Genomic DNA, 21,201 nt, shown 5'->3' with positions numbered 1-21,201 from the left:
AGAACTCACTGTTTAATTTGCAGTGAACTTCTGACATTTGAAGACCTGCCAGATGGAAAAGCAAATTAGGATGGGGCTGTGGAAGCAAAGACTGATGCTAGGGAGAAAGTTTACTAAGACTTGGTGCGAGTTGGGGTGCCCTCCCAGAGGTGTGTTTTAGGAATGTGGTCTGCTCTGAATGCTACCCTGCCTTGAGGGAGTGCTGCTAATCCTTCATGCATCAATAAGTTTGTTTCAGGCGGAGTGTGAGAGATGAGCACAAGAGCAGATTGTCATGCACTTGGGTTTAGTTGTCGTTCTAATTGGGAACGGCAGGAAGAACGACACGGACTCTCAAAGGAGTCAGAACAGGAGAGAATCTCTAGTTTATTGCTACAGCCATGTTATATAGACTAGTTCGTAGAAAGTACAGAAAGGAAACTCTTATTGGTTAGTAAAGTACTACATTACCATCATTGGTCAGTGGGGTTCACCACCCCCCTGACCCTCTCCTGCAAGGAAAACACGGGAACAGACAAATAGCACCTGCAGGCTGTTTTCTGTCTTTGAGGATTGTTTGGAATCCTCCCATGAATTTCCCAGGCTAGCTTCTCAGGCAGGGCTGGCAGGCCATGGGGCCTGCAGCTTGCTCCAAAGCTAGCCTCCATATTTAGTTATGAGAAAAGCAGATGCCTGAGTCAGTAGTGCTTGAATACTATCTTTGGAATTATTCATGTAAGTTCTCACAAATCTTTGAGAGACACCTGTGATTTTTGGTGCAGCTATGACAGGCAAAAAAATTGTGTAAGCTTTAGGCTTGCAGACTTCTAACCAAAGTCTGTGTGGAAGCATTTTGGAGGAACCCCCTATTTTGTGTCTAATGCCCAGCAAAGTTCAAAGAATATCCCTGTGTATCATTGTAGAGTTTTATGGGTAGTATAAAAGTGACAGAAGATTTTACTTTGGCCATGAGTAGGACTCTTAAATTTAAAAGTCTAAACAAAAGCTTTGAGTTCCTTTGCAACTAAGTGGAATCAGGCTGTTGGTGCTGACATCCTTCTAAAATTTAATTAGACAGTGTGTTTTTAAGGTCACATTCAAAACCAGAAGTTGAGACATGGCTGCAAAGGGTGAGTGGTCAGATTTGGAAGTCACTTAAGGAATCTTGTCATATAAGAGTCTGCCTGTATGAGGTAAAATCCAGGCCAGATCGGTAGTTGTATCTTAATTTTGTTGAATATCTTACTAACAGAATTTAGAAATTTGTGGCAGTGAAAAATCTATGTAAAAATTAATAGATACTTTGAACAAAAAGGATGCAGGCAGGCATGTGTTTTTGAAAACAAGTTGTATGCAAACAAGCATAGTGTGAAAACAAAAAGAAATTGAACTCCCTTGTTCAGTACTGAAAGAAGATACTGTTGTGAGACAGCATGTTGGCAGTCCTGTACAGCATAGGTGTATCCAGGCCAGCTTGGGCCTTATGAGCAGTGCAGACATAGAAGCAGGGGCTGATTTATCTTTTTTCTCAAGTGACTCAGTTGACTGTTTAATAATTGCTGGCTCCGCAAAATAAAAGTAGTCTGTGTGGAGCTCCCTTTGACTTGGAAGTGGTCTGTCTGGAGAACCCAATTTAAATGAGGTAACTCCAGTCCATGTTGTGCTACTGCAGTGGGATGAAATGGCAGAATGGCATTTGACAATGGCTAAGTATCCCACGTGGTATTCAGTGGGAACCAGAACAATCCGTAGGGATATTGCGATTGTAGTTCCCCTGAATGTAATACAAATAATGTCTATTAAGTAGATTGAACTATTTTCTAAATATCTAATTTAATTTTGAGGTGACTTTTACAGGATTCCATTGGAAGTCTAGACTTCCTACAATACATTTTAAAAATTATTCACTTGATTTACTCATATGTGAGTAAAACCAGTTACAGAAGAAGAGAACATGTAGTGATTTGTTGGAATACTACTGGAATGTACAGTGCAGTCAAATAAATGAGTGCTTTGTCTTGTATAGCTGCATTTGCTTTATGCTGTGCAGCCACAAAAGTTATGTAGTCACTTGTGAAGGGTTCACAAAAATGCCACAGAAGTGAGGCATACCAAAGGTTGTAACTGGGAATGAGAGTTCAAAAACTGTTTTTGTTTTTAGGGGTGGACAGTTATATGAGCAACATTAATTAAAGGGGTCTGTCTTATTTAAATAAGTGGACCTTAACAGAGAGGTAGTAATCACTGTATTGATTAGTTTGGCTTAAAAATAAATGAGAACTTTCCAGTAAAACTGATTTATTTATCTCTTTTACTGCTTTGAGAGATGGTTTCTGTGAAGCAGTAGTGCTGACTATCCTCTCTTTTGATCTAGTATTTCAGTCCCAATGTTATTTCCACCTCTCTACATGCACACACAAAAAAATACATTTCGTGTCATCGGACCACTGATACTTCTCTAGTGCTTATATGATAATGTGCTCATGTTTTTATCGGATTGCCTGGTGAATCATCAACACTCTAGACATTCATCCAGAATTTCTCCCAGAGAAGTCATAATTGTGTATGTGTTCTTCAGTTTTGTAAGTCTTGCAAGCTTGGTATACCATCTTCTATAAGGTTTTGGAGCCAGTCACTGATAATCCTAACCTTGTTATCTATTGAGTCTTGTTAATGTTTATTCTGAATCTTCTGGGAAGCATTGAATAAAGTACATTCATTTAACTATCTGAGCAGACTTAAACATGTAAAAAATGAAGGGACAGAGGAAACTTAAAGATAATTTCCAAGGATGAGGACTCTGGGTGAAGAGTACATCCTCATCCAGTGTATTCAAGTATGATATAAATTAATTGGCTTTTTGATGTAATGACAGTGTGTTTATTGAGACATGGTACATTGTATACCAGAGGGATCAGGTGCTTTAGCAGGCACAAAATAATCTGATTGCTAAATGGTTACTAAGATTGGTTCTGCAAGTATTTTAATAGGTTTCTGGAACAGCTGCCTGTATTATTGTACCCTTAGTTTGCCAATCATGGAATATTAAGTTTCTGATCCTCTTGAAAGTCCAGATGATTAAAAGCCTGTTCTTTATGGGATTGGAAGTACATCACTACAGTGTTTGTGTATGAGGGTTTTATTGCTTTCTGACTTGAAGGAAGCTCTCCTGGTTTGCAAAGTCCAATTTCAGAACAGACTTAATGTCTTGTGACTCTTATAGATATCCTCATCCTTTTTAGGAAAACAAGATTTAAAAATGCTCTTTGGTTCTGGGAGAAGAGTTATGAACTCTTCAGTCAATGGTCAGTTGTGAAGAAAATTATCCATTTGGCATGCACACACAAGGTTAACGAACTCTAGGGAGGAACTGCTTAGCCAAATATAAATGATATTTCAATCATTAAAAAAAAACCCCAGTATCTGGAAAGCAGAGAATGCCAAACAGATGGAATATGTCATGATACTGAAGGAAGATGTAAGTTTCTACACGGTAACTTTCCAGGGTTTTGGTAGATTGCAGATGTGAACTTTGCTGGACTACTTAAGTCTTACAGTGGGAAAATGACATGTAGGAGTCTGTTATGCCTTACATGGTCTGAAGAAGTCAGATCAATTTGTCAGTACAGATCCTTAAACTTTGCTGTTCTGTCTACTGAATCTCACTTCAAGTCAGGACAAGGTTTGTGCATAATTTCTGGATAGTTACACTTCACTGTCTTACTTTTGGCTGTTGAAGCACCCTGGGTAAAAGTAGTTTTTCACTGCTGAAATGGTTGGTCCTGCTGCAGAAATGCTTCACTGAGAAGGAAAAGGCATTATCAGTAAATATTAGTTGATGGGGACTTTAGACTGCTTTTATCAATGAACATTTTCAGTGGTCTGAACTTCTAGAAACTAAATACAAGTGAAAAGTTAATTTGAACCTTAGGCAACTTCCAACATCTCCAGCACCACGCCCTGAATAGGAGACGGAGTTGCTACCTGTGTGCAGGATGGTATGTCACCTTAAGTTTATAAAGGGAAAGGAGGTAATTTGTGTTTGGCAGAACGCAGCAGGCCTACAGAGAAAGGGAGAATCACACAGTCCTATAAAAGTATCGATTCTGTTGTAGGTGGTTTTTCCACGTCTAGTAAACTCATGAAATTGGTTCAAGCTCATTTTTTGAAAGTGCATTATAGGCCTTTCTCAGGCATCATGACTAAAAGATGAGAATAAGTAATTCAGGGGAAAGTATTTATGCTTGGGTAGCTGGGTATATTTTCATCTCGAAGTTTAAAAGGTGCCAAATTACCCACCAGCTCTGTTGTGCAACCTAATCCTTTAGTCCTGCATCGCAAATGCCCCTCCCAACCTTTCCAAAGCACACAAAGAAAAGATTTGTGGTAGACCTCTAGTTCTTCTCTGAGAATCTCACATTTAAACACTTCTGAGATTCACTAAAGCAGTCCTTAAACTCCTTATGGAAAAACCTGTTCTAAGGTGAAGTCATTATGGATTTCTTCTCTTTTGTACACTGTAAATCAGGGGCTTAAACACTGAGGTCACCAGGATGAATGCCAACATCCTATGCTATGTTGGCATTGTAGCCTGTCTTCAGTACACACTTGAGCTCCCCATTTCTGAGGAGCATCTTGAAGTTGTTGTCAAACTTCCCTATTTCATCTTCTCCTGTAAAACCCTGTTTCAAAAGCCAATTATTCCTTTAGACTGTGGGCACCCAGATGGTCCAGCAAGATTTCAGTCTCATAGAAGCTCTCTCAGAGAGACTTAAAATGCTTGCATTGTCACCTGTGTATTATAGGTATGTGTTTATCATATGGCTTGGAGTCCTGGAAAATTCTGTAAAAATTCAAGCTGGAATGCTTGAACCACCATCACTAGTTAATATCATTTATTGAAGCTACAAACTGCAGTATATAGGAAACCTTCAAACCAACGCTGCTGCCTGCCTTAAATACTTTTTTAGATTGGCAGCAGAAAGCTAAAACATTAAACCATGTCCTCATACATACAGGTATTGCAGGTGTGAGAGCAAACCGTGATCTCTGAGATAAAAAAGTCTTTGTCCCTTAAGAAATCCTTAAAGGAAATAGATCACAATTTGAAAGACCAACCCAAATACCACAGGATTTACTTCTGTTAAAGCTAGAGAGGACACTGATTATTTACTTCCCACTACTGACCTTTCCTTGTCCTATAGGCTGCATTGTTTCCTGCCTTTTTGGAAGCAGGAAAGAAAACTTTCCAATTAATACTGCCTCTATCCCATGAATACTTGGCATGCCTTCAGTCAGGTGGTCCATCTGCTAAGCATTTAGTCAAACTTGGAGCTGTTCTTGACATACGTTTATCTTCAGTGGTTGATTCAGACTTTAGTCAAGTAAGTAGATATATTATATGTAAGTATATATAATAAGATACTACCACCAGCTTTACAAATATCTTAGAGTATCGTGACTATAACACTACTTCTGTAAGGACAATGTAATGCCAAGTCCAAAAGATCCTAATTTTGGTTAAATGGAGTTTTGTGCATTGATAGAATTTTGTTTATTTGTGTGTGTGTTCTTGAGTTTTTCCACTTTTAAGGTCTCTGTATCCATATACACAGGAAGTAATTGTAATCTAGAACCATAATGGGTTTTTTTCCTCCTCTAACTATTAGAAGACTTTTGAGCCTCTTGCAGATTTCTGTACAGAAAAGAGAGCAGTTTTCATATTAGATTTTACTTCATTAGGTAAGTTATGAGTTCAGAACCTTGTGAGCATGTACATTTGAGTAAGGCAACTCTTGAAAACAAAGCCCAAGATAGCGCTTTTCAACTGTAGTCCTTCATGGGTTTTGTACCCCTAAATAGGGAACACATAACATGTCAACTGCAATTAGAAAAATAATTGTATTTTTTCCATACTAGAAAAAAGGCTGTGAAGTAGATACTGTAAATGGATATCCCACTGCAGGCTGCTTGTACAGCTTACCTCCATGTTAAAGGCAAGCAGAGCCAGTTGTGGCGCCTCTGTAGGATTCCCTTAGAGTGTCAGGCTAATTGTAGTGATGGGGTTTTCTGTTGTTCGGGAGAGAGGCCAAGTGAAAGCCTCAACTTCAGCATTCTCTACTTTTGCAGCTGTCACTTTGTTTGTTGCTGATTCTACTGTGGTGAAAATGTAACTGCCCACTCAAAAATGTGTGTATGGATACATTTTAGAAGAATTGTATGTAATGCCACCTTGCTGTTCCATAGCTTGTTGTGTTCTCTGGTGCCTTGCAGAACCAGTGGTGATGTTGCCAGTATAAATGGTTTGCTACAATACTTTCTGCTGTTGTGTTACACAGCGCTTTGTGTCTTGAATTGAAACAAGGTTTCCTCACACATACTTGCCTGCGCAGACAGAGGGGAAATATTTTTTTTCCTGCTGTTGTCCTGAGAAGTTTAAAGGCACCAACTGTATGTGTTCAGCTTATCAGGAAACAAATGGGTTTTGGTTATGCATTGAGCTGGTGCTGAAGTTGATTGCATGGGAGTTACAATTATGAAATCGTTGGAGCTGCTGCCCTGCTATTAATTAAAGCAATACTACGTTTTTGCAGGCTTTCATTTGGTTAGAGTATCTGGGGCATTCTGGCTGCCCTGAGAGGCAGAGGTTTTAATGATTTACTGGCAGCACTATTTAAGTTGCAGGTACCTGCCTAAGAAAGTAGAATACAGCATGTCAACTGTCCTCAGGACTCCTTGTATGATCTGAAATTGGGAATTAAAGTGACTAGATGAAATAGGACTGACACTGCTAGGGAAAAAGCCGAAATAATGACACTCACAAGATCAATTTTGTGAATTGATGGATTGTCTGTCATTGCTCGCTAGATTTGATAATTCAAGGGTGGTTTTAATAGAATGAGAGGATCTGGGCAAGCACATTTTTCAGAATCTCTGAACACTTGAGCTGTGGTCTTAACTACCTGGTTACAGCCAGTCTTGGACAGTTAAATTGCTGAGCAGAGAAGGATATGATGTTCTGTTTATTGAACATGTTGTAGAGTTCTACTTGTTTCCTTTAGTTGCTGAGTATGCCAGCTGTCTGGAGCATTTGATGCATTCACTTCTGGCCTGACTTTGCCCTAGTCCTGCCTAGTTCCTTGCATCACACACTACCTTAAGTATTGTCTTCCTGTGTTTCAACTTGACTTCTGACCACAGTCTCAGGCTGTGTATTTGGTATGTTTCTCAGCTTCTCTTTGCGGACCTTTGGCCCTGCTCTTGACTTCCTTGCACAGATTGACTTGGTACAGCCTTTGAATTTTCAGATTTGTGTGTTTACTGAACATGAAAATATGTGATGAGAGTAAAGGTCTGTGTAGCCTTGTGCTCTGTTTTCAGAAGTGGTTAAGAAAGGACTACTGAGTTAGCCTTCTCTTGGTGTGTATTTTCAGCTTTTTACTGATGACTGAGAGTTTCAGGTTCACTTAAATTGTTGGACTTAACCACTAAGGGCCTGGTAGCTGGTGTCTCACAGGATCTTCAGTTGCTGTTTAATATTAAAACAAGAATTCTGCCAGCTTTTTAGTCCAATGTCTAAGGAAGTAAGGCTTAATATAACCACCCTAATAGGCTAATTCAACAGGACAATTCAGCAGGACAAGTCTATAGGAAGCTAAAATTCCAGTTGCCTCTGTCTTTCAGCATATCATAGTAATTTTTCCTTGCAAGGGGGTTTGTTGCTGCTTGTCGTGCCATTGTTATTTGTAGGATAACTCACCTTGTGTTCTTCTGGAGCTTGGTAACATTACAGTAGCTTGCTTTAGGAAGGGCTGTAACAGTAAAGTTCCCAGTTTTGCACTACTTGCCTGTACAGTTTTCAAATACAGATGACATCAGCGTAGTCCGATGTTTTCTATCACGCTGCCTGAAGAAAAATCTGTCTGCTTTGTCTGCTTGCTTAATTTCATGTGTTATAAATAAGACCCTGCTTGCAGCACGTCCTCAGAAAAGAGCCTGGGAGTTCTGGAATTATCTTATTCATTCCTTGGCCTGAAGTAACCTTAATTCCGTCATTTGGGCCTAATGTAAAAGAAACTTCCAAGTGAAGGCTAGGGATGTTGGATTTTTTTCTCTCCTTTATAATGTTTTTCTATGGAATAGTATTTGCAGCAGTGGAGCAAACTCAGGAGTAGGATCACGAAGAAGAAAACAAGTATGATACCAAGTATGGTTTCCTTTGTTATTTTTATTGCTTGTTCTGGTGGTTTTTTCCCTATTCTTTGAATGTTAGTCTATTTGTGGTTTGTTTTGGGACTTTTTTGTGTGTCTTTACCTTGCTTTGGCAGTAACCCAAGCTGGCCCAGGATGATCTTTGCTCCCCTGACAAGCATTATTCTATAGATATTGTCTAAGAGCGGGCATGTAGGAAAAGTACAAGAGTAAGGTAACTTTTCTGATACGCTGTCTCCTGAGCTGTGACAACTTGCTGGATAATATTTCAGAGGGTGGCTGAATGTTTGGGAACTCGCTGTAAGGTTTGACAGATTAGTTTCTCAGAACGTTCAGAAATGAAGGATTTTGGTGAGTTGGTGGCTAAACTTCCAGTAGGATAATGCCATAACCAGCAGGTTTTGCTGAGTACAGGGCTGTAATTTCTTACACTGTTTTTGATTCATACTTTAAGCACTGACTGATCCGTTAATGTGGCAAGTCTGTCCTTGACAAAAGCAGATTATACGGTGTCAGTGAACTCCCTTCACAGTGGCTGGAAAAATGAAAACTGTATTTGGAGCAAGTAGAATAGGTAATGTTTTAGTGACTCTTGAACCTTCAAGTAAGATTACGTGATAGAAAAAATATTAAAAGGTTTTCAAAGACAACCTGCTTAAATAAAGGCATGAAACACTATATTTGAAGGTGCTTCTCTTGTAGTGCTTTCAGACACTTGCAAAAGGTCTGTATGGGCTTACTATTTTGAAAATTGTCTTTGCTGTCCTTGTGACAGACATACATGGAGAGTATCTTGTGGATTGATTTCTGATTTTTGTTCATGTTCATTTTGTGTCTGGTGATGTACAAGAGGTTTCTCACTGAGCCAGGAAAAGGATGTCTGAGATCTCATTCATCTGGTATGAGGAACAGGCAAACAAGTGACAACTGAGAAAAGGAGCATGCCTTTTCTGCTGACACTGATTCTTCACAAAAAACAACAGCAGTGTATAAAATATCTTTGGTGGTGTAATGTTAGTGGAGCTGAGATGTCATAGAAGACAAAAGCTCTAAAGACAGAGGCAGTTTGACTTACAGGATGTCTTTTGCAAGCAGTTATGTAGCAGGGAGATTCCTGCTGCTTTGCTGGGCTGGGAGTTGTGATAGATTTTGTGATTTTTGTGGAAGGAGGAAATGGCCTGTATATAGCCACAGTTGCATGGTTGCAGAAAACTGCATAATATGTACCATCATGTTTTACATTATCTGTGTTGTATGTATTGATCTATTAAAAATTGAAAAAGTGCAAAATGCCAAAACTGTGAAAACTGTTTTCCTCACAGAAACTTAGGAAAATATTTTGGTAAAGCTGCAATAATTCAGATGAGTATTTGATTTTACAGTGTAATATAGTAAAGTAGTTACATGCTTCTAACAAAAATTTTTGTCCAGAGGAGTAATTGTGGGGGGAGGAGGAATCTTTTTCAAACAAAAGGAAAATAAAGGCTGGTCCTTGATTTTGTTTTCCCTCCTCTTCAGCTCTGATCAAATATATCCGACCAGTATTTGTATCTCGGGCAGACCAGGATTCTCGCAGGAAAACTGTTGAAGAGATAAAGAGGCGTGCCCAGTCTGGTGGTAAATGGCCACAGGTACTGTATTCTGCTGCTCTGTAAGAGATGGTATTTGGCATTTCCAGGCTTTAGATATGCAGTTTACTTTCTTTCATTGTGGGTGGCTTTAGATGGTGTGGGGTGGTGTGTGGGTTTCCCCCACTCCCTCTTTCTAGGAGATAAAATGTAGGATTCTCATCTGTCTCTCATTGGATTGTGTTTCAAGGGAAACTGGGTAAGTACATTACAGCTCTTAAGTGGTGCTAAATGGACAGACCACAGCAGGTGAGGAAGTTCTCTAAGAAGAAAAAAAATTAAGTGCTCATCAGAATACCTGGGGAAGCACTGTGTGTTCTCACTCTTCACAGGATTTTGGCACTGCCATTGTTGATGTGATGCTGGGCAAGGCAGCCCAAAATTCGGATGTTCCAATACCACTTCTATTAAAATATGTGATGAAGACATGGATAAAATAAGTGGCTCAGGGTTTTTTTTCTGCACCTAAAATGTGGCTGCTTATAATGTGCTTGAATCAGAGTAATGGGAAGGAATGGATGACTATTTAAGATCTCACATTCCTAGAAGCATGTGATTATTTTGCAAATTTGAAGCATTCCTATGATTTTTTTTGAGATTAGGGTACTGTATGTTTGTTATGGGATTATTGCTGCTAATAGTGGGTATGCCTCTGTACACTGGACTGCAATAATGTTATAAACTGCTATAAACAATGTGTCAGGTGATATGTAGCTTTTGCATCATGACTTTCATCATTAGATTTCAAAGCAAGCTAGGACAGAATGGGCAATAAAATTAGTAAGGTGGTTAATTTTAGTCCATTGCTTTGTTCCCTTATGATATGGATTTGGGGTGGGAGTTGTTTGTGTTTGTACTGTCTACCCTCTTCTGCTGAATTGGTTCAACTTAAGCATGTTTTTGCTTTTTTTTCTAGAATTCTGTTCAGGTATTTTCAGTCCCTGTCATTTGGGCATAGCAAAGAGAAAATAACTGTCTTTTCTTAGCCTGTAAGCAGGTAGCCTGGGAGCAGGAATTTTTTTCTGGTACAAAACAAACTGATACTTTTGCCAGCACCAATATCGTCAGTGAAAATACTCATACTTAACAAGTGTTTCTGGCCACTGTCAGTGTTCCAATAAATATAATTATTATTGGAAAGCAAGAAAGAGGCAAAATTACAGATAAAGAAAAATAATTTTCCTAGTAAGGTAGAACTTTACTTGACATCTTTAGCACCTTTTCTTTTTTACTCTAACTGAACTGTTTTTCCCTGAGAACATTTTTGCTGTAATCAATTAATAACAGCTTTGAAAAGATGTGTTTATAAATAAGTTCACATTGAAATAGTTCTTAAAAGTCAACTTTTTTTTTACTTCAAGATAATGATATTCCCAGAGGGCACTTGCACAAACCGATCCTGTCTAATTACATTCAAACCTGGTAGGTATTATGCTCATTTCTCTGTTCTCTACAGAATGTCCTTGTATCTTCATTTTCTGAAATACCACTTGCATTTTAATTTGCTTGCTGTTGCAGAAATTGAGTTAAAAACCTCGCAGTAAGGTGAAATTGGAATATAAATTTTCTGATGCTACAGGAAGATTGTAATTCCACCACTGAACAAAATGGTTTTGATAATTCAGGTTTTTTCTTGACTTCTGAGATGCATATGAGCTGGAAGAGTAATGTTTCTTCCTGGGTTTTTGTTTGTGGTTGTGTCTTTTTGCTTTTTTTTTTTTTTCTTTCTTGCCCCCTCCATATCCTATTTTGGGTCTGTCATGCAGCATTTAGATACTTGCTGCTGCCTTAAGCTTCATAGTGTATTTTTTATGTAACATCCATGTTCTAAGCTCTTTTCAGTGGTATCACCCTTTTTAGTTTATCAGATTAGTAGAGGGTGTAACACTGAACATTGCTGCAGCTGTAAACTGCATTTCCAGTAGGAATAAATGCCAGTACTGCAGTAAACCACTAACCTTTAATGTAAACTTGTCTTTATCGTGTAGGTAGGAAGATGGTCAGTGAAGAAGCTTCAGTGAGCAAGGCAGTTGTGAATGTGTTTTTTTGACTTCTTAGGTTTTTGCCTAGTTTCTGGTCTTACTGTGTCTTGTATTTTGTTTGGCTTGAAATTTAAATAGCACTCTTAGAATATCATGCAGTGAGTCAGCATTGTGGTTCTTTGCACTAATTCATTTGGCTGAAGGAATCTCAGACTTTTCTCTCAGCGCTCACCTATTTAGATGAATAAATGGTGATTAGGGAAACATCCACTTCTGTAGCTCTTTGCTCTCCTCTCTCCACTTGAATCCTGACCATGCTTTGAAAGCTAGCCTGAATCCTTCATGTGAAGCCCTGATTTCTTGCCCTCCCTCTGTGCCATAGACATTCCAGGCACCATGTATTTCATCCTTACATTCTCACTCTATCTTCCTCTGCCCTGGTCTAGTACATGCTGCTGTCTGCCTCTTGGCTGTCTCACTTTTCCTACCGAAACCTGCTTCTGTATCCATCCAGCCTTCCAGAAATCCTTTGCCTCAGAGCTCCTCTCTTATATCACATTACTTTAGGTCTCTGTTCAAGTTAACTCTATCAGTATGCCTTTCTCCATTCTACTAACATGGCCTACGCTCCTTGCTCTTACTACACATTTTCTTGGTTTTGTGTTTAAATGGTAGTGTTGTCATCTACCACTCAGCTTTTGTCAGCTTTGGATTATTTCAAAAGTTGCTTAGACTGTTCTTTGAGACTGATCAGAAGGTACCACTGGCCTCCAAATCTCTTAAGGATTCCACACAGCCCACTTCATTCAAAGGTGTTTATACTCTGTAAACAATTATTCCTTTTATGTCTTGACAGTTATTTTGTAACACAAATTTTATGCTAGGAATACAGTGTATTTCAATTATTTAGTTCTTAATTTTAATTGGAATATTAAGGAGACGTTAATAAATTGTCATGAATAACATACTTTGAGTGAAAGTCTTAATTTCTTCATGAGAGAAAGATATGTTAAGAGAAGTCTTGAACAAGATAGTTATCATGCTTACCCAATCTTTGTATTAGAAACCAAGAAAATGCTTAGAAAATGACATGGAACTTGTGCTCCTTACTTATAAGAACTTTAGTTTTCCCATGAAGTGAAGCAATGCTTCTGAATAATAGCTCTAGTTCAATATAGCTCTAGTTAAATATATAACTATTAGTTTTTCCATAGCTACAGAATAGAAGTGGCATTAATTCTGTTATTTCAGAAATGATAAATTGCTTATAAATTTTTGTTGTTCAGATAAAAGTAGAAAGCTTATTTTACATAAGAGCCTAAGGTCAAATATTGTTGACCACAGGGAATAAATTAACTTAACCATCTTGTGCATGCTCATTTTTTTATTCATTTATTGAGCTGAATTCTTAGCTTTGACTTGTGTAAATGTGTATTTTGACTTGTGTAAATGACAATATATATAAGTGCTAGAGGATAATTTAGATTATGGAAGCAAACATTTTTAATTGCCTGTGTGCTGTAAAGGTGGATATACAGTGTCATACTTGCTTTTTAGTTACTTTTGAGGCTACTTTCTGATCTTGTTTTTTTCACCATCAGCTACTTCTTATGAGTCCATTAGCTGTATAACTTTTTCTTGCTGCAGTAAATTTGTTCTTTACCAAAATGCACTATAAGTTAATTATGTATCATATGTGCCTTCTAGGAGCGTTTATTCCTGGGGTTCCTGTGCAGCCAGTTGTTTTACGTTATCCAAACAAACTGGTAAGTTCAGCTTGCAGTGTCATTGGAAATTCAGGGCATTTTCCTTTAAGTGCATTTGCCCTTGTGTAACCTTTTAGGTTTAAAAATTCAAAAGTCATTACTAAATTATTGTTGGTGAAGTATTTATTTCTTAAGTTTCATGCAATATAGGGAGTCTTAACTGCGACAGTTTAAATGTTTCTGCTCTGAAAGTTGTTCAGGTTGTTACAAGAAGCACTCTGCAAAGTATGAGACAAATGGCAATTTCTGTCCTGGACCTGTGTTCCAAAGTGCCACCTGTTCCTCCAGTGTGTGTTGGAGAGTTGTTTTAATGTCATTTATTGCTGGAAGATGTTTCTGCATCTCCTGCCTTTGGGGGTGTTAGTCATGAGTTCCTGTGACTGGCTGAATGGTATAGGATAATGTGTTGAAGATCTCTGCACCTTTATGAAGTGTCATCTCTATTTTACATTCACCATGCCTTTGGTAAGGAATTAGCTAATTTGGAGCAGTCCTCCAATGTAAATTACATTCAGATAAAATGCAGGTTATAGTGCTTATTTACACAATATCTGAAGTTTCTTTTCGAGCCCGCTGGGGCTATTTTCATGTCCAGTCTGTCCCCTTCTGAAGTAAAAGTTACTTAGGGAGGGTGTCAAGTGTGTCAGAAGTAAAATAAGGACCACCTGGTCTCTTTTACTTATGCATGTCACATCAGAAGATCTCTGACTAGACCATTAACAACCCCTTGTTCTAAGAAAGAATTTTGTTTCTTCTTGGTAGCTGAGTAGCTTACAGATATTTCCATCCATTGTTCTTTCTGTCAATTACAGGTTGATATTAAACAAGTGCTTGATTAAAAAAGAAAAGGATCCAAGCAAAGTTAATTTACATAGACCACCGTTTGCTCTTGGCTGAGACAAGGTGTAATGGCAGTCAAATAGTTTGCAGTAAAAAACCTAAAAACTGTCTTTGCAGATGCTGTGACAAAAATAGCAGCCTGATATGCTTGCATAGTATCAAGTGCATTGTAGCAGGCTGCCTGGGACTTTTCATTACATAATTGTTATATTTTCAGGAAGAAAGATTCTTTTCTAAAAATAGTTTGAAGTTTTGATGGCACTGCCATTTAAAATGGCAAATATGCTCATGGCGTATGTCATCCTTAATATGCCTTGTAACTTTTTGTTACTGTTAAGCTCATAGCAATATAAAGCTATCAAATGTTATTTTGTAAATATCTTCAAAATCAGGTGCATAATGAAATGTCATTATTGCCTGTAGTACTTAATATGCAATGTTTTTAAACCAATAGTAAATGTTCCTAACACTTTATTAACAGAAATTTGTGAGCTTTTAACGTTGAAGTAAAACAATATAAACATAAATGAAAATTTTCATAATTTTTGTTACTGCAAAAATGTCATAAAAAATTGTAACTAGTTATATAGATATCCACTATGAGCTGGCATGAGTTTGTGTATGGGACTTTACTTTTTCCTACTACTTTTAATTGCTGTGAAACACTTCGTTTTCAGTGCCTTACTGAGTCATTTAACCTTCTATGATCTAATTCCTAGAGACCTTCCAAAGGCCTAAGCATTAATGGCAGAGGTGATAATTTATATTAATGCTTTATTTTTACGTTAGCTTAGGGGTTGTAGAAGATTTGCGTCAGAGTTAGAAGGAGGAGAGGCAGAAGGAATATGATGTAGTACACAAAGAGGAGGTTTATTTTGGTTATGGATTTATGGTTATGATATGGAGTTAGATGATTTTGTTTCAATGATTGAGCTATTCTTATCTCAACCTACAAGGCAAGGCTTACCTTTCCTTCTCAATTCTCTTGCCCACCCCAGTGGAGGAGTGAGCAAGCAAGCAGCTGCACAGTGCATAGTTGCCAGCTGGGATTAAACCACAACATATGTAAGAGCAGAGTAGGGAATGAATATTGGTGTTCATACACTAACATAGCGTTTTTAGCTTTTAACTTTAAATATCCCTGGCTTTCTACTTACTGGCTTGTTTGACTGATGCATAGTATAATTTTAGTTTAGAAAGGAACTTTTTAAGATGTTTGCTTAGCCGGTGAACTCCAGATATACATTGTGTGCAGTCACCCCACTGTTTTGTTTGGATTGCCTGATCTATGTTCAGAGCTTTGAGTTCCACAGCATAGATGAGGACAGTCTTAGATTTGAGTGCACCTGACTGTTTTAAGAGGCTTTTTGAGATCAGAGCCTATGGAGAATGTAGCAGGTGTCTGCACTCTGGCATGTTTATTTCATTGTAGTCTATTGAAGAGCTAGGGAAAGCACTACTGTTCTGCAGTGTGCTGAAACATGGCAAAAGTGAAGAAGTAAATTCAGTTTTTTTTCTAGAAAATAAATCTAGTTCTGGTTGCTGTGAAGAACTCTGTTTTATATTTTTTATAGTTGAGTTGCTCCCTGAATAACAATCATCTTGGGGCTTTTGACTGTTTGTATTAGATGGTACCACTGGTCCTCTATCAGGGCTTTTTGGTAATAATATTTTAGCATGTTGCTCTTCTTGATACATGAGCAGAAATAAATTTTAAGGCTATAAATGTTGTTTAGACCTGAAAGTCAGTATTTGCTACTGGTTGCCTAGATTGGTAATGTTTCAGGTATTGGATGCCTGAGAGCTATTACCTGTATTCTAGTTACAATAAATACTCTAATGTCTTCGCCCATAGGTTCTATACTGCAATCCTTTTTATAGTTTTTTACTTATTCTCTTTGTTTCTTCATTTGAATTTTCTGTCAGAGTGTTGTTACTTAAGAAATTACGAAAATATATAAACTATATACCTGTTTAAATATCACAGAGCCATTTAAAATGTATTTTATGTCCAAATGTCTTCCACAAGTAACTGTGCTATTTGATAAGAGGTTTGGCAGCAGCTCTTACACAGTTTTGGTATATCAGGGTTAACTGAACCTGTAAAAACACAGCCAATCTCCTGTTTGAAGGCTGGCATTCGATTCTCGGTATCTTCTTGTGTCAAATACACTCTGTGGAAGATGGCTCTTCTCCCTGTTTGCTCCCATGCTGAGGGGAAATAACAGAGGGGATAACACTCAAGGTCAGGTTAGATGGAGCTCTGGCCAGCAGGATGTAGTTGAAGACATCTCCGCTCATTGCAGGGGAGTTGGAATAGATGGCCTTAAAAGGTCCCTTCCAGCCAAGCTATTGTATCATTTTATGTACTTCCACACAATTTATAGTATTCATTACTTAGATACAATAGTTTGAAAGTGTACTCAGAATGCTGTCAAAGAGAATGTTGTCCAGTAGCATTGGTAGCTGTGATTAAACATAAAACTTAGTTACGTAGGGAAAAATCCTACTTCCCTTTGTCTGCTTGTTGTTTTTATCATAAAGATATTGGTTATGCTGGTAGGAGTCTCCTATAACATGCATCTGCCTCTTGCAGATCAGAATCCTGTTTTCCCCTAGATGGCATTTCTGGCCATTATCCCTGATGCACCCTGAAGTTCTTGCAAGAAAAAGCATGCCTCTCCACTATGACATTCACATTGGGAATTTCTTGCAGGATTGCTGATAGATATGTGACTTACTTGAGTTTGACTTGCCAGCTAGCCAGCATGAGGCTGGATTCTGAAAATACCTATGCACTGTTCAATGATCCAGACACTTTTGTGGAGATCACATTTTTCTTTATTTCCCTCTGCACTGTTGCAATTTAGAGAGCTGAGCTGGAGATGTATAGTGCTTGGTGTTCTGTAAGGCAGATCAAGTCTCTAGATAAGTTATCAGCTATCTACATTGGTTTCTCATGGTTTATAATGAAAGTTCCTCGGGGGAAGAAGGCAAACTCCATAATGTATTTGCTTGCAGTGTTATCAGAGACATCAAAATAGCCAGAAGTAGTGTAACAGTAAAACTATGCACATTATAGTTCTAAAAGATCACTACATGGAGATGGGGTTTTTTAATGCAGATAAATTGATTGCTGCAGATGGACTCGTCCTTTATTATATTTTGTTTGATTGAAAATAATAGTTAACTGTCAAGTTTTAAATTTTTAGTGGGTCTGTATGACATATTGACCTTACTCTCCAAGCTATTGTTCTATCATTAACCATGTTTTTCTCTTTTTATGGGTGGGTTTGCTTTCTTTTATTTTTAATTTTGGTAGCATTTTGCTCTAAATGGTAATTCAAACATGAGTTTAACTTGATTTTTCATGGTCAATGACACATGTGATCACCTGAAATCTCTAGAATGGATTTGGGTTGTAGCATTGAACTGAACTAGAACATGTTCAGTAGGTTGAAAAAATAGCTTTCTGATCAGGTCTTTCAGAAACCTGAATTTAATGAGTCCTCTTGTCTTTGCACTAATGACTTGAACTCTTTTTCCCAGTTAGAACAGAACTAATTTCCAGGTTTTTAGATTCTTTCTTGTACACTTAAATCACATCTCCAAGTAGTGCAGTTTTTTTCCTGTGCTATTTCTTAGTATTACTTAAAAATGGGATGACTTTTATTGTCATATTACTACCTGTTATATGTTCCTTTACAGGTCTCTGTTCCATTTTTTGCTATTTGCATCTTGTTTGCTTCTTTTACTGTTATTTGTCCTCTCAGTGTTTCACACAGTGTTCATTTTGGCCATATAGCTGTATAGAAGATGGGCTGATTCCTCACAGGGTTAAGAACTTCTGCAAAGGAAGCACAGAATTTCCATGAAAACTTCTCAGTCATATATTGTTAGTTATGCTGTGTGCAATGTAAAAAGTTGAAAGCACAATAATTAATTGCAAATGTCACACTTCTTTTCTTAGGACACAATCACATGGACATGGCAAGGGCCAGGAGCGTAAGTGGTTAATGTTTTATTGCTTTTATCATTGCTTTCCTCAATTAGTTTTTATTTATATGACTTATATACATATGTAGTCAACCAATTGCTGGTTATTTGATTATTCTTTGGGATTAATTTATCTTTTATCTGTTATTCTGTAATTATTCTAATAGTCATTAAGAGGAATCCAGGTGGAAACAATGTACTTCTGCTGTTATGATTCTGTCGGTTTGCTGAATGAATTTTAGGTTTTTATTTCAATTTTTTTTTTTTTTTTAGCCAAGTGCCTGAAGTAAAACAACTTGCTTCTGCTCTACATAGTCTATTGGCTGCAAGTTGATTTGGTATCTTACCGTATAAAATCTAGGGCTATTGTTTGAAATTGGTCTACTCTCCCAAAAACAGTTGATCCACTCAAAGAATTTGGACATACTGTTTCCATTATCTTGCCTGAATATAATTTAAACCTTTTTTTTAAATAAAATGTTATTCTAGAGGTTCTTTGGCAAATTCATGTAATATAAAATATTAAGCGAAGCAGTTCTTGCTTGTTTAAAACAAAATTTTAAGCTTTATTTTCTCATTGGGATTTGAGTAGAAATTCCAAAATGTTTAGATGAAGATGAAAACCACAAATTTTGAACCCTAAACAAAGGGGAGTTGGCTTCTGTGGTTAAGGCTTTGTATTATTTTGAATGTCCTGTGTGAGATCCTATGCTTTAGTAGTAATGAGGAAACTATGGGGATTAGCCAAGATTCAAGTAATTTAGAATTTTGTCAATTAAGTTTTGCACTTAGGAACCAGGTCTAATTAAGGACATGATTTGGAGACTTGAGGAAATCATTGATCACTTCCAAAGGTTCAGCTTACAATTAATTTGTCACATTGGACGTAGATGAGTCCATGGTTGTATATAAGGCATATAGACACTGCAGCATTTGCTGCATAAAGGACTTTCTGTTCTCGTGAGCTCCTACCTATTCCCTTGCATTTGCACTGCAATTCTGTAAAAAGGTAACTCAGCCATAGAGGAGGCAGGTGAATAGCTTACTTGCACCTTAGTATCCCAACTAAGGACTCAGGAGCACAGAGGAAGAGGGAAGAAGCTTGTGTGTTGCCTCAAATCACTATCATGACTACAAAACCCTTATTCTGAAGTGCTGACCTCTGCTAATAAAATTAAATTAAATTAAAGCTGAATCAGAATCTGCAGCAGCATGTGATGTTATACAAATCGACTGGGTCAGTTTAAATTACAGTTTGGCTTAATTAGGATTCATTCTCCTGGGTGACCTAAAATGTATTTGTGATGTCATAGCAGAAAATACTAGTAAGACTGATAACAGGCTTCATTTTCTCAGCAAACATATCTTTTCTGTTTTAGTGCTAGCCAAAGCATAATCTAGAAATGTTTCTGTATGTAGGAATATTCTGTTTGTTTAAAGGTGCTGTAGCTTGTCAGATGGATTGAAAACTTGTCACATGCAAACTTGAACACTCTTACACTCATTGAAAGTAACGCTTTTACTACTTTGACAGTATTCAGTGCAGATCAACTGAGTCCACCTTGAAAACAAAGAATGACTGTAGTTGAGTTAGATACAGGTTCTATCAGTTTTAAATTTTTATTTAAATTCAGGGTTTAGTCTTTGAGGATTACAGAGATGACAGAGAGAAAAGTTTACTTGTAACTTATTGAGGATTTTTAATGCGCTTGAGCAAGGATCTAGAAACCAGTGTTTTGTGTTTCTTTTGGGAACATAAACTTCAAATCCCAGACTTCATTGTTCCTGATTATTTTCTTTGCTTTAATGTGTTGGAAGCTCAATAAGAAGGAAGATGGGGAAATATTTTGCAACCCTATATGGGTGTATAACAAAATGAGTAGGGTTTTGCTTATAGGAGCTGTGCTTTATCTTTATAAGAGGATTTTGACCAGTGGTCCTCTCACAATGATTGACTGCTGTAACTACATAGATACTGGATGAAAATGTGGCTACTTGACACTGCTCCTTAATTTAGGTTTACTAAATCCTTGCCTGGATTTGAATCTTAATGCTTTCTAAGGTCAAGTTGATTCCAGTTATCTTGTATCTTAGGCTATTAAAACACACGTACTGCTTTTCATTAACTGACTTTGGAAGTATAATGAACTTTGATTCCAAACTGAGGTAGTGATAAAATCTGTGGTTACATAATTAATCTTGCCAATTCTGTGCTGAATGAAGCTTTTTTCTGAGACAGTTATTCTTCCTTTAACACATACTGCATATATTACTTTTCACTGTTTGTCTTTCTGGTTTTGACTATTTTTTAAGATGCCGATTCAGCGTAAACTACTTTTGTTCCACATTACAGAATGTAATATGTAGAAGTACTTTCAAAGGCTTCTTCTTTTAATTTTTATCTGAATATGATCATACCTACAAGTAGGATGCTACATAAAGACTTTGGACCACAATGTATTACAGTTTCACTACATATAATTTTTTTTCTCCATCCTTCCCTATCTTCCCCTTTTAGGTTTGAAATTCTGTGGCTTACTTTATGTCAATTTCACAATTCTGTGGAAATCGAGGTCAGTAAAAAAAACTCCAGTGTATTCTGAGCAGTTGCAGAATGCATAATATTGTACTTAATTCTGCAGTAAAAGTTTGCATTCAAATCTTGTATGTATGTCTGTAAAAACAAGTTAAGATACCACTTATATTTTAGACAAATGGCTTCTGCATCTGAAAATATAGTCTAAAAATGGAATAGCAAAATACAGTTTTCCAGTTGGCATAAGACTTTCTTTTTTTACT

The 21,201-nt window shown here is 37.3% G+C and overlaps 1 protein-coding gene across 1 annotated transcript in view; it reads left to right on the top strand.

Moving 5' to 3' along the window:
• LPCAT1 (lysophosphatidylcholine acyltransferase 1) overlaps positions 1 to 21,201 on the top strand; it is a 65,726-nt gene that overhangs the window by 7,970 nt on the left and 36,555 nt on the right. The window contains exons 4-8 of the mRNA XM_058832869.1: positions 9,709 to 9,821; positions 11,180 to 11,240; positions 13,508 to 13,566; positions 18,377 to 18,411; positions 20,921 to 20,975. Coding sequence (XP_058688852.1) covers positions 9,709 to 9,821; positions 11,180 to 11,240; positions 13,508 to 13,566; positions 18,377 to 18,411; positions 20,921 to 20,975 — 323 coding nt within the window. The remainder of the gene's footprint in view (positions 1 to 9,708; positions 9,822 to 11,179; positions 11,241 to 13,507; positions 13,567 to 18,376; positions 18,412 to 20,920; positions 20,976 to 21,201) is intronic.

This window comes from Poecile atricapillus, chromosome 2 (assembly GCF_030490865.1).
Source record: "Poecile atricapillus isolate bPoeAtr1 chromosome 2, bPoeAtr1.hap1, whole genome shotgun sequence".
NCBI classification, from domain to species: Eukaryota; Metazoa; Chordata; class Aves; order Passeriformes; family Paridae; genus Poecile; species Poecile atricapillus.
This window is presented reverse-complemented; position numbering and strand designations above follow the sequence as displayed.